A 13932-nucleotide genomic window follows, 5' to 3' on the forward strand; every position below is an offset into this window, starting at 1 on the left:
GGGAAGCCCTTTATTTAGCCTGCTGCTGCTGCTGCTGCTAAGTCATTTCAGTCGTGTCCGACTCTGTGCAACTCCCTAGACGGCAGCCCACCAGGCTCCCCTGTCCCTGGGATTCTCCAGACAAGAACACTGGAGTGGGTTGCCATTTCCTTCTCCAATGCATGAAACTGAAAAGTGAAAGTGAAGTCGCTCAGTCATGTCCGACTCTTAGCAACCCCAAGGACTGCAGCCTACCAGGCTCCTCTGTCCATGGGGTTTTCCAGGCAAGAGTACCGGAGTGGGGTGCCATTGCCTATTAAGCACTAAAAAAAAAAGACTTTAGTGCATTGTAGAATAAAACACATGTGGTCTCTAAAAACAAATATAAAAGTCATTCTTCTATGAACTATTAAATAAGCTTTACCAAATACTTATGATTTGAAAAGAAAATGTGATTTTAAAAATCGAGTATAGGAATAAAAGCACAAAGCCAAAGCGAGTCTATAAAATATCTACAGTGAGAAGGAAGAAGACAACTTAAGGTGACTGATAGCTACCAGAAAATTAAGAGACAAGCTTGAATAATAGTGTGCAAAACTAAAAATACAAAGTATACATGGAGAGTGGTTAATGATCCCAGAGATCATTAACAAAGAAAAGCTGCAGGATTTGACTGGATTGTTGGTGATCTCTGGGAAGGCAATTTTAATTAAATGGTAAAAACAAAGTAGATACAGTAATCCCTGCTTATTTGTAGGGAACACATTCCAAGACTCCCAATGGATGTCTGAAACTGTGGATAGTACTGAACTATATATATACTATGTTTTCTCCTATATCATATATATGATAAAATTTATAAATTAGGCACATAAGAGATTGACAACAGTAATCAATCATAACTTTTATTACAGTATATTTCTGTAACTTTTATTTTATTACTGGTTACTGTCAATCTCATGTGCCTAATTAAAAAATAGAACATTACAGCAATATACTGTAATAAAAGTTATGTGAATGTGGTTGGTCTCCTTAATCAACTTCAGTTCTCTTGGAAATGTGGCAGTGCTTCTTCACTAGCAGACGCAGCCTCTCCAGTAATTGTTAACATTTTTCAGTACAAAAGTGTTCCTAAATCTGTATGACCATCCCTTACTTGCCGTAAATGGCTTGGGGTCATTTGTTTAGTGGGTTCTTTGGCTGAAGCCTTTGTACAGACTACATCGCAAGTGATGGTACAGCACATTACTCAAATTGTGATAAGACAAAGTGCAAATTCATTTTGTCTCAACCCTGAGGAAGGAAATAAAATTAACCCACAGCAGATGGGGACTGTATAGAACAGGGGTTGGGAAGCTAAGCGATATGTTTTTGTAAATAAAGCCTTACTGGAACACAACCTCGCCCATTTCTTTATGTTGTCTATGGCTGATTTCAGGCTACAGTGGTAGACTTCAGTAATTGTGACAGAGGCTATATGGCCAGCAAACCTAAAATATTTACTATCTGGCTTTTTAAGAAACATAATCTGTTAACTCTGTATAGAATATGCTGTCTTTACTGCCAAACTAGGTTCACACTGGGGCCTCTCTGGTAGCTCAGCTGGTAAAAAGTCTGCCTGCAATACAGGAGACCCTGCTTCAATTCCTGGGTCAGGAAGATCCTCTGGAGAAGGGATAGGCTACCCACTCCAGTATTCATGAGACTCCTTGGTGGCTCAGATGGTAAAGAATCGACCTACAATGTGGGAGACCTGGGTTCAGTCCCTGGGTTGGAAGATTCCCTAGAGGAGGGCATGGCAACCCACTCCAGCATTCTTGCCTGGGGAATCCCATGGACCGAGGACCCTGGTGGGTTACAGTCCATGGGGTCACACAGAGTCAAACACAACTGAGCGACTAAGCACAGCACAAGTTCACACTGAGACAAAGACTCAAATGGAAAAGAAAAGAAAAATAGCCCATAATCGTGATGTCCTATGTGAAGAGTTTCTGGAGTATTCAAAGCTTAACCTGAAGAACTAAGTGGACAGGATTAGGAGCTGGTGAACTCAGAAGACACTGTATTAATATAATCATTATTAATTAATTATTATAATTAATTATTATATTAATTAATTTTTTATTCCAGGAGTTAGGTGTACCTAACAGATTAGATATTATTTGCACATGCCCACATACTCCATAACGTTGCTATTTAAAGGAAGTATTTCTAGACTTTTTCTCTCTTTCTCCACTATCATTTTTCCGAAATTCCTACACAGAAGAGCCCTAGAAAATCAAGATGGGAGACGCAGTAAGGATTTTATTCAGAATGACAGTTTGGCCAAATGATTTCAAGGTTTGGACACGTTTATCTGTGTGCATTATTTCAGATTATTAGGTGAGTAGAACTTCAGGTCTATTTCTGCTGCTGCTGCTGCTGCTAAGTCGCTTCAGTCGTGCCCGACTCTGTGCGACCCCATAGACGGCAGGTCTGTTTCTACTTATGTCATAATGCACCAGTATAACCTGGAACATCAGCTTTGCAGCAGTTTCTCTACTTTCACATCTCCCCTCCCCTAAATGAACAAGGTTTGTTAGAAGTTTTAAACACTTTCTAGTTTCTCTAGAATTAAAGCGCTAAGCACAACGCCTTACAGAGAAAGCAGCTAATAAACATTTGCTAAACGTTTGAATGAATGAAAGCGTACAGATAGCACCTCGGTGCGGCTTTCCGTACTAGCAAATTTCCTCCATCCCCGCTGCCTATGCCCCCGCCAAGAATTTGCCAGGACAAATTTCCAACCACAGAACATTTTATTTAACTCTTTATTTTAACACGGCGGTCAATCACTGGGAAAAGAAGATAAGACAATGTAAAGTTTATTATTATTATTAAACAAAGATGACATGACATGAGTGAGCGTGTCCAGCATGCCCTATTCTAAGCTTGAAAAATAAATTTGTTACACTAATAGCAGGCTCCGGAAAGAGAAAGACCCCCCGGCCCTTTGCATATTCCGGGCGGTCTTTTGAGATGCCACACCCAAAGCGCCTGAACTCAAAGAATCTCTCCTCGCGGCAAGGCAGAGGCAGCGCAGAGCGAAGCAGGTCGCAGGCTCCCAGGCGCACCTGGACGGCGTGGGCGACCGCACTTCCACGGCCAGCTGGGGAGCATCCTCCGCCAGGAACACCTGCTCAGAGGCGACTCGGGTGGTCACCCCCGGCCTGCGCAGGCCGGGGGGCGTGCGGCCAATACTTACCGGTTTGGGGATACAATTCTTCACCGGGACGAGAGATGTGGGGCTGTCACGATCCAGGCCAGCCCGCTTTCAGATCTCTTCCGGAACAGCCACCAGGGCAACTGTGGCTACTGAGACACAAGCTCAGCGGCGGGTGATCAAAACCTGCGGCTCCCACCAGACACGCTAGGCTGGGACGAGGGTGAGTCTCAAGCCGTGACAGCCAGATGAGCAGAAGTAGCGCACCGAAGATTCCGGAACACACAGGCTCGGCGCGCGCTCCCGCCAGGCTGGCCGAGAGGCCACATCGCGCATGCTCCTGGACCGCCTAGCCGTCCAGCCCTGAGGAGGAAGAGCTCCGCAGGCTTGGGGTGCGTGGGGTGTAGACGTCGCGAGCGGTGCGGGGCGGTTGGTGACAGCTCAGAGTCCGTGGTGAACTGCGCGTCCTGACTTCGCCGCCCAGGCATAGCAGAAGGGCACCGACCATCCAGGTGAATGTCTTAATGACCCATAAAATGTCCTTTCCCTTCCCTGTAGGACAGTCCAATATTTTGTCTGGTTGCAGCCCTACTCTGTGGAAAGAACCCGCGGAGTCCCCAGACTACCAGGTCCAGACCCGCATGAGCCACTGAGACTTGTAGTCCCCAAGATCTGGCCCATCCATTAGTCATCACCTTTGGGAATTGATAAGGCTGAGAACCATTTCATCATACAGCGTTCGAGAGCAGTGCTTGATTTGTTTCAAATCCAGGTTCATATTATTTATTGAGTCCCTACTGTGTGCTGGATACTTGCTAGGATTGGTGGAGGGCAGATGAGTTCAGTGCCTAGCTCTCGTCCTCACTTTAGAGCAGGCAGAAAGTGAGCTTGCAGGGTAGGCTGTAATGAACAAAAAATACGGTATTATTAGTGCTAGTGGAGATCACAAAAGGACCACAGTCAGAAAAAAAAAAAATTCCGGAGGTGTGACCTTTGAATGAGGCTTTGAAACGTGGAATGCCCTAGATTAAGGGAAAGGTGGAAAAATCAAACAGTGGAAATGCCAGGAAATATAAAGAAGAGTTTGATCTGAGTATAGCTGAAGGTTTATTTTGGAGAATGTTGAGCAGGGCTTAAAGTGGGGAAGTGGACAGAAGCTTTCTTGGCCTCACTTACAGAAAGGTGCTCCATTTTGAGTTTCTCTCCAGCAGGGACTGTAAGTACAGGCACCAAGATACATGTTCAGGTTTAAGTAAAATGCAGCATCATAGGACTTGTGTCCGGTTTCTAGACCTCATGGTTCTCAGTGCTATATGGATTAATACGTTTTTATCAATCCTGTGATGAACTTTGTGGGTAGTGAAATTATATTGCATTGTGTGTTGGATATAATCTTTGAAAATATACTACAGTTTTTATAATTTGTTTTGTCACCTTTTCAGTTTTATATATATTATAATACCAGAAGTTTCAAGGGAATTAGACCCAATCTTTCTTGACCTACAGAAACAGGTTGTGATGTGAAATTTTCAGGCTTAGTTCTGAGAACAATGGAGGATTTAATTTTGATGCCTTTCAAAGACATGTACAGATTGATGGATCAGAAAAATCCTTTGTCAAGACTTGGTTCCTAGGTTTTCTTTTAGAAAATAAGATCACAGTTAACTAAAAGACACTAATTTTCAAACTTAGGTAATGGAATACATGGAATTCATGCTAGTTTTTGTGAAACACTGTGAAATAATGCTGTCTCACACTTAATTGTAGAATTTTTTGGTTAAGTTCCACCTTTTCCATATGCCAGTACCAGTAAAGATTAAATATTATAGATAATCAATAACTAAATAGTATTAAAGGCAATAGTGTGTTTCTTTGTTTAGTTTTTAGTTAAATTTAAAAATTTACATAGCATTAAGTTTATCTTATGCATCAAAATAGTTGTTTTCTCTCAGTACTTATATCATTCTTAAAGATATTTCTTATTTATTTAGAAAGTGGAAATGAGAGAACCATCATGAAAAAGATTTCAAAGAGAAAAGAAGATATTTTTAGAAAGGTATTAATGGAGTATTAATGGAGTTTATAAGGATTTTGATTATACAAAATAGCTCAATTATAAATGTAAGATAATCTTGGAAAAAATGATATATTTGATTTTATATACAAATCATACAGTTCATATGTTAAAAAATAATATGAAAATTTAAGGGTGATATACTGTTTGATCTGTCAATTATGTAATTAAGAGTATTAGAGGTGAATTATTTATATATTTACTTATTTATTTGTTCCCTTATTTAAATATTTATTTATCTGTTCTCTCAGCCAGCCAGCAGTCAATTCCCTACTTTGCTAAAAAAAAAAAATGTTTTTCTTTTTTTTAATCAGCAAGTGAAACATTTTTAGGACTGGCATCTACATGTCACCTACAGTAATTCCAATTAAGATTCATATTTTATTCCTGTCTTCTAAATGGGGATGGGCAGTTAAGCAAAGTATATCCAGCATGTTGGGTGATATTATTAGGAATTAAAGGAGACCTCTATAACTCACTTGGTGGCATTGATATTCCATCACACCTTCAAGGTTTGCTGTCCCCTTGGTCAAGAATTTAAGTATTTTTAATTTTGTTGAGGAAAATGCTAAAGGTTTAATAAGAACAGAACATCTTAATTCATATTGACCTTATTTAGCCATTCTTAACTGTGGTATAGAAACCACTGGTGGATTTTGGAGTTCTTTCAGAAAGTGTATAGACTAAGCTTGTAACTATGGTCATGTCAATACCCTGCTTTGGCTTTTGACCCGAATCCATGTTTTTACTGTGATTATAAATCTAATGTGTGTCTGCTTGCTCCTCCCACTCCAGCTGCACACTAGTTTGATTAGCATGTACAGTTGTTGTTTAAAGAGTCTTTTGCTATTCTATTTTTTTAACTTAAAATGAAAACCAAACTTATCCTTATTGTGCTGAAAAAGAGTTTAACATTGCTCGGATGGTTTCCTTTTGGAATATTGAAGTTTAAAAAGTGGTGAAGGAAATAAATGCTGATTTTAACATGTTGAGTTTTTGATGATCGTAGGATATTCATTTAGAAATACCACTAGGCAACTAGAAATATGGTATTCAGGAAAGCAATCAAGGTTAGAGACACATTTAGGAAGTCATGGGAATATATACATTCTGCAAAGCCTTTGAATGTACCCCACATTTAAATTATTAAGAGAAGTGTGACCAGTGAAGCATACAAGGAGTTAGTGACCAGAGAGGTAAATGATAGAGGACAAGGATCTGGAAAGCTTTTAGAAAGTTATCACATGCTACAGAGTACTCAAGTAATAGCTAACATTGATATGCTGTTGAGTTTCAAAGTATTTTTATTTGTTTGATCTCATTTGATCTTCCTAAAAGATACATGAAGTAGGCAATATATGAACACTAAGAACTAACTACTGGATTTTATCATTAAAATGTCCTTTTAAATATTACAGAGAGCAATTTCTTATTTAAAAATCTCCTATGTGTAAAGAGCTCATGCCTGCATGCTAAGTCACTTCAGTCGTGTCCACCTATTTGCGACCCTATGGACTATAACCCACCAGGTTTCTCTCTCCATCGAATTCTCCAGGCAAGAATACTGGAGTGGGTTGCCGTGCCCTTCTCCAGAGGACCTTCCCAACTCAGGGACTGAGCCTGTATCTGTTCCTTCTGCATTGGCAGATGGAGTCTTTATCATTAGCGCCACTTGGGAAGCCATAAAGAGATCATACCAACTGATAAATGAGTGAAATTTAAGAAAATGGGCAAAAGATATGAATTGTCATTTTAAAGGAGGTAACTTTCAAAGGGCTGCTGCTGCTAAGTCACGTCAGTCGTATCCGACTCTGTGCGACCCCGTAGACAGCAGCCCACCAGGGTCCTCTGTCCCTGGGATTCTCCAGGCAAGAATACTGGAGTGGGTTGCCATTTCCTTCTGCGTTCGAAGGGCTGATGAACTTACGAAAAGATATTAAATGCTGGAACAAAAAGATGCGTGGTAACCCTACCGCTCTTTTCTTGCAGATGTCAGAAGACGCAGATAACGTTGCAGTAGAAGAAAATGTAGACGAGCGTATCCCGAAAGGTTCTCAATAAGTACACCACAGCTCTGATGCTGCTGGGCTTTACTTTTTTTAATATAAATGACTGATCCTACCCCACAGTTTCATTTGGGAACACAGTTCCTTAAAAGATGAGTTCAAACAGAAGCTAAACTTCCTATATAATATTTAATACAAGTGGGCACAAGGAAATAATGGTAAAGTCAGTGCATGTAATAAAATTAAATTTTGTTTCCTCTCTTTTTCTCTGCAAACATGGAAAATCTCCTCATGATTCAGGCTGTGTTCAACCATAAAGATACAGAGATCTAGAACATGCTTTAGTAAACTTCAGATCTCAGGAAGAAAGATATATAAACAATGGTTTATCCCTGTTTCATTCATCCAGCACATATTTATTAAACACCTACTATATGCCATCTGTCATTCTAAGTTCTGGGAATAGAGTATAAACAAACCAACTAATAATTTTTAAATTATATCACAGAACACTACAGTTAAGAATGAAGATGTTTGGGGACTTTCCTGGCGGTCCAATGGTTAATACTGCACTTCCAACTACAGAGTGCATGGGTTTGATCCCCGGTGGGGAAACTAAGGTCCCACATGCCTTATGGCCAAAAAGTTAAAAGAAAAAGAAGAAGATTCGCATGACCTATACTGATTTAGTTTTATGCTCACCATTTATTTCCACCATTTTTTATTTATCATTAAGTACTCAAAGGCAGGGAAAAGAAAAAGAAAAATACAAGGCAAAATGACCATTAGGTCCTCCATTTTCTATACCTAGGACTGCATGACTCCTGTCCTCAGTACATATGGTAGATCATCTGATGGATGAATCAAAAATAATATGTGGCTTAGAGTGCACTCGACAGCTGGAGCAGTCTTCATACTCAACAGGATTGTTTCATGTAGGAGCTGGCAGGAATTGGGGTCAGCAGTATTACACCGAATTTTCAACACTGACATAAGTGGTTAAAAATGAGTGCTTGAAGAGTTACCTTTCTTTTTTTCAGATTCCTTCCTCTTCAGTTTAGTCACGTTGAAGTATTGATTTTTATATATTTTGTAGACTATAGAGCAGCTTATATAGAATGGCTTTGATATTTATATATTTTGTAGACTGTCTACAGTTTATATATAGAATATTACTGTTTTCATGGATTTCTTTTTCCTAAAAGGTAAAAAAGGTTTCTCAACAATTTTTTTTTTTTAAGCCTGACTGCAAAATTCAGTCCTGATCATGCATGACTATTCCAGATGAAAAGGAGGAAGGTTCTAAGCTCTGTTTCCTAGATTCTGAACTTTCATGGGGCAGTGATTTGGTCTTCATAATTGTCATGATCCAAAGAAATGCATGTTAGCTAGCTATTTAATAAGGACTCTATTGCTGTTTAGTTATACTTTAAGAAAGTGTCATGAGCTCTGTATTCTGTTGGCTTCTTGACAGTTTTGAATGTAGAAGAAAATCGAAACATAATAGAAAGTCTGAGGGGCAAAGTAAGAGAAAAGCTAAAAAATGCCAAGGTAATGCTAATTTTTTTTTCTTTCTCATTTTCAAATTTACTGTTTAAATGCAGCATGTATCATGGTGAACTTTTCTTTGTCAGAAAAGAGCTAAAATTCAGTTTTAACATAACTCCTGAAATCCAAAAAGCTTTAGATTCTTTTCCTCGCTTTTTTTCCCTTCAAACCTAAAGCCAAGAAAAATTAGATGATTTGCTTGTGGTCACTATATATGACATCTCAGGAGAGAACATGTATATACTTTTTTAAAAAAGAAAAACATTGAGAAGTCTTTGTTTTTATCCATTTTGGGCCGAAGACTTATGAACATGATTAAATCTCTATCTGTAGAAATTAAGTTTTCCATACTCTTCATTTGCATTTTGTTTGCATTGTGTTTCAGATTAATCAAGGTGAAAAATCGTCAACTCAACTGCTCATTGATAATAAGATATATCAGTGGTCTAAGGTGAATAACTCTTTTTTAACCTTTTTAAACAGCTTTATTGAGATGTACTTTACAGAGCAAAAATTCACCCATTTTAAGTGTATGATTCAGTGAATTTTAGTAAACTTACAGAATTATGCAGTCAACACTGTAATCCAATTTTAGACCATTTTGGTCACTCTTGTGCTAGTTTTCAGTCACTCTATTTCTACTTGACATTCTTTTTTATCCTAAAAAATTATAATACAATATTTTAGGTGATCCCTGACTTACAGATTTTGTTCTAAAATCCAATGTGTAATCGTATATTTGAAACTTGAAATGAAAAAACAACTCAAATTTTGAAAGAACTGTGTTATTTAGAGTAAAGGCAAAGCAGCTTTAACAAAAAGATTCAAACTAAAATGTCTTCTTTATATTCCTCTTTAATATAATAGATAAGTAGTCCAGGCTGCTAGGTGGAGAAGGGCATGGCAATCCACTCTAGTATTCTTACCTGGAGAATCCCATGGACAGAGGATCCTGGCAGGCTACAGTCCTTAGGGTCAGAAAGAGTCGTACTGAAGTGACTTGTATGCACACATGCCAGGCTGCTAGGAGAGTTCTGCCTCTTCAACACTTGGTTTCCATCCCTGAGTCCAGTGGCAAAACTCCAGGGTATTCATTTGCTGGCCAAAGGCAAGGCAGGAGGAAGAGAGCCATAGGATTGCAGACTGATCTCTTGCAAGACAAGACCTGCAAATTGCACACAGGTTTTCCACTAAAAGAACATGGGTGCATTGTCTAGCTATCTAGTTAAAAGATTCTGTTATTAGAGATAGGAAAAAAGACAGTCATGAACAACTAGTCATTTTTGCCATAAGCAATGAGAGTATTAAACCCTACACACTTTAAAATGCAATGATCGTTTCTTGGGTTTTTATGAAATTCATCTTTGTCCTCTTTGTAGGGTCCTTCTTGGATTCTTAGTACAAATTATTTTAATTAAAGTAAAAATAGACTAAGGAAAAGATGTTTGTATATATGTTATTCATTCAACAAATGAATAAAAGTGTGCCTAGATTGGATGTAATTTAACTATGAATAGTTTAAAAAAAAAAGGGAATTTGTCAACATCACTTCACTGAATGTCAAGAAAAGAGGTGAAAAGGAAGAGAAATTGGCTTCTAAGAATTTCCATTACAAACTACTAAATTGGCATAGCTGCTCAGGAAGTTGAGGATTTTAGCAAATGATTTTGCAAAGAGCAGAGACAAAGGGAAGTAAAAGTATATCCTGAAAATTTATATATAAGTATTGTTGAAAGTTAATGAGTCAGCTAAGTTGTAGATACAAATATATAGGATAAGATTTTATATTTTGCATATTTTAAAATTCTTTGACTCCTAGGAACTAGCAGTTTGATTGATTGATTGATTGATTGATTGATTCTTCTCCCAAATCTCTCTAAAAACAATCCATTAAATGTACGTGTGAAAGAAGTGATAGGTGATATACATTTAAAAGATTCCTTTATGGTATTGAAAAGTAAGAGTCTATTTATATTCGTTTCAACACTGAATACTGGCTAACTGTTGCTTAACCCACAGGCTGAAGTTCCACTGGATGAAGGTCTTTCATTTTTCATTCTGAGTGGTGAAGAAGACTCAGCTATAGGCCAATCTGCAGAGCAGGTTGGATTTGTTCCTCCTGAAAATATAGGCAGATTTAGTAGGAAGGGTTAAAAAGCTGGGATTTAAGATGAGAGCTTGGTGTAACTCAGCTGTCGGGGCAGATCTCAGCTCTGAAGCCAGGTTTAAAGCCCTACCAGGGGTGCAGTAAAGGTAGCTTGGTAATGGGAGCTCTGGAAGGTACAGAGTCCCTCTTTGTGCCTTGTGGTTGAAATCTTCAAAGAGATCCCCTATGTGAAGATACCTCAAATCTTGCTCGAGGTGTCAGTGTCATATCTTGTTTGACTTTTTAAAAAAGAAAGCCACAAAAATATCTGATTTTAAAATCTTTTTTGATTTCATGACAGAAATATATACAGAAAATATGATGATGCGATGACGTGATATGAACCTAGATGATACTTAACCATGTTACTCAATTTTGTCAAGTTGATCAAAGCCATGTACTGTTATCTATTCAAAGGAATTCTGTGATTAATTCTTTTTATTTAATTATTTGTCCCTAAATGTATGTTTTCAAAAGTTAAGGGATTTTTATTTACATGACTCGCATACCCTGTCTCCTTCTTTCTTTCAATATATGTAGATTTTAAGTTAGACGACTATAGTCATCTAAAATGGTGATCTTTTTTGTGTGTGTGAAGAGACATATAAAATTTCTGATACGATATATAAAAGTGTACGTTTTTACATTTAGTAATATGTTTACTTCAATATCTCCATTGTTTGAAACTTTTATATATCATATTTCAGAAATAATTGATCATCTGTCACAGACTTCTACTTGTATTGTTACTTTTCTTTCTTTTTTTCTTAAATAGCATCCAGAAAAGAACATGACTGCTCCACATTACCTTAGGTAGTACTGCTTTCTGAATGGTGAAAAAAATGGGGCTGAAGACCACATGGCTTGATGTCCCTAGACTTTGCCATGTACTGTAAATTCTCAACAATTGGACTATCATAGACCAATATCTTAGAACATTCTTCCATAGGAGAGGAGAGACTTGAATTGTAGTTCTTTTTCAGTAGTATTTTGTTGAGAATTGCAATGAAGGGCTATAGGAAAATCATAGTTTATGATATTAAGCCTTAAGTGAGTTCTTCAATGTTCAATGAAAGTTCATTGTAACATGGTTTCAGCCTGAACTTGAACTAGGTGGCATAGATCAGAAAGACTTCATGGCAGGATTTTAGTACATTTTATTTATCTGCACATTAATCATGTTTCTTTTGGGATTCAACAGAGATCAGTAAATGGTAGTTACCACAAACATTTTTCACTTGGTGATGATTTACAGAACTTTGCTGAGGGCCAAGATGAAGATTTTGTGGAAGAAGTCATTTTCCCAGATTTACTTGAAGTAAAGGCTGCTGATTATAAAGATGACCAAGAACAAATAAAAAAACAACAGGCAAATATTTTTGTTCCAAGTAGTTCTCCAGGTAAAGGAGATTTTTTTTCATGATATTTTTTTCATGATAAAAGTATTCAAGTCATTAATGAATGATAGTGTAGGATAATAGTTTCTTTGTATGGTGGGTAGATAAAAAGTAATGATCTAAAATTATAGAAAGCTATCTGTATTTATTCTTTGTGCATTATCTGAGGTTAAGGGAATTGGTTAAGAGAGCTCATTTGTTGTCGTGTGTGTGTCTGTGTGTCTGTGTATTTGACTTTCTGGTAGACTTTCAGTTAGTTCAGTCTCTCAGTCGTGTCCAACTTTGCAACCCCATGGACCGCAGCAGGCCAGGCCTCCCTATCCATCACCAACTCCTGGAGTTTACTCAAACTCATGTCTATTGAGTCCACGATGCCATCCAACCATCTCATCCTCTGTCGTCCCCTTCTCCTACACCTCCAATCTTTCCCAGCATCAGGGTCTTTTCAAATGAGTCAGCTCTTTGCATCAGGTGGCCAAAGTATTGGAGTTTCAGCTTTAACATAAGTTCTTCCGATGGACACTCAGACTGATCTCCTTTAGGATGGACTGGTTGGACCTCATTGCAGTCCAAGGGACTCTCAAGAGTCTTCTCCAACACACAGTTCAAAAGCATCAATTCTTCGGTGCTCAGATTTCTTCACAGTCCAACTCTCACATCCATTTATGACTACTGGAAAAACTATAGCCTCGACTACGTGGACCTTTGTTGGCAAAGTAATGATTCTGCTTTTTAATATGCTGTCTAGGTTGGTCATAACTTTCCTTAAAAGAGGAAGCGTCTTTTAATTTCATGGCTGCAGTCACCATCTGCAGTGATTTTGGAACCCAGAAAAATAAAGTCTGACACTGTTTCCACTGTTTTCCCATCTATCTCCCATGGAGTGATGGGACCAGATGCCATGATTTTAGTTTTCTGAATGTTGAGCTTTAAGCCAACTTTTTCACTCTCCTCTTTCACTTTCATGAAGAGGCTCTTAGTTCTTCACTTTCTGCCATAAGGGTGGTGTTATCTGCATATCTGAAGTTATTGATATTTTTCCTGGCAATCTTGATTCCAGCTTGTGCTTCTTCCAGTCCAGCATTTCTCATGATGTACTCTGCATAGAAGTTAAATAAGCAGGGTGACAATATACAGCCTTGACCTACTCCTTTTCCTATTTGGAACCAGTCTGTTGTTCCATGTCCACTTCTAACTGTTGCTTCCTGACCTGCATACAGGTTTCTCAGGAGGCAGGTCAGGTGGTCTGGTATCCCCATCTCTTCCAGAATTTTCCACAGTTTATTGTGATCCACACAGTCAAAGGCTTTGGCATAGTCAATAAAGCAGAAATAGACGTTTTTCTGGAACTCTCTTGCTTTTTCCATGATCCAGCAGATGTTGGCAATTTGATCTCTGGTTCCTCTGCCTTTTCTAAAACCAGCTTGAACATCAGGAAGTTCACGGTTCACGTAGTGCTGAAGCCTGGCTTGGAGAATTTTGAGTGTTATTTTACTAGCATTTGAGATGAGTGCAATTGTGCGGTAGTTTGAGCATTCTTTGGCATTGCCCTCCTTTGGGATTGGAATGAAAACGGACCT

The 13932-nt window shown here is 38.3% G+C and overlaps 1 protein-coding gene across 1 annotated transcript in view; it reads left to right on the plus strand.

The window, feature by feature from the left end:
- Positions 1–5195: 5195 nt before the first annotated feature.
- The window catches only part of CC2D2B (coiled-coil and C2 domain containing 2B), a 91582-nt gene continuing 82845 nt past the window's right edge, over positions 5196–13932 (plus strand). The window contains exons 1-6 of the mRNA XM_052661168.1: positions 5196–5237; positions 7245–7305; positions 8736–8812; positions 9195–9259; positions 10816–10912; positions 12157–12355. Coding sequence (XP_052517128.1) covers positions 5196–5237; positions 7245–7305; positions 8736–8812; positions 9195–9259; positions 10816–10912; positions 12157–12355 — 541 coding nt within the window. The remainder of the gene's footprint in view (positions 5238–7244; positions 7306–8735; positions 8813–9194; positions 9260–10815; positions 10913–12156; positions 12356–13932) is intronic.

Source organism: Budorcas taxicolor, chromosome 23 (assembly GCF_023091745.1).
Source record: "Budorcas taxicolor isolate Tak-1 chromosome 23, Takin1.1, whole genome shotgun sequence".
In the NCBI taxonomy this organism is placed as follows: domain Eukaryota; kingdom Metazoa; phylum Chordata; class Mammalia; order Artiodactyla; family Bovidae; genus Budorcas; species Budorcas taxicolor.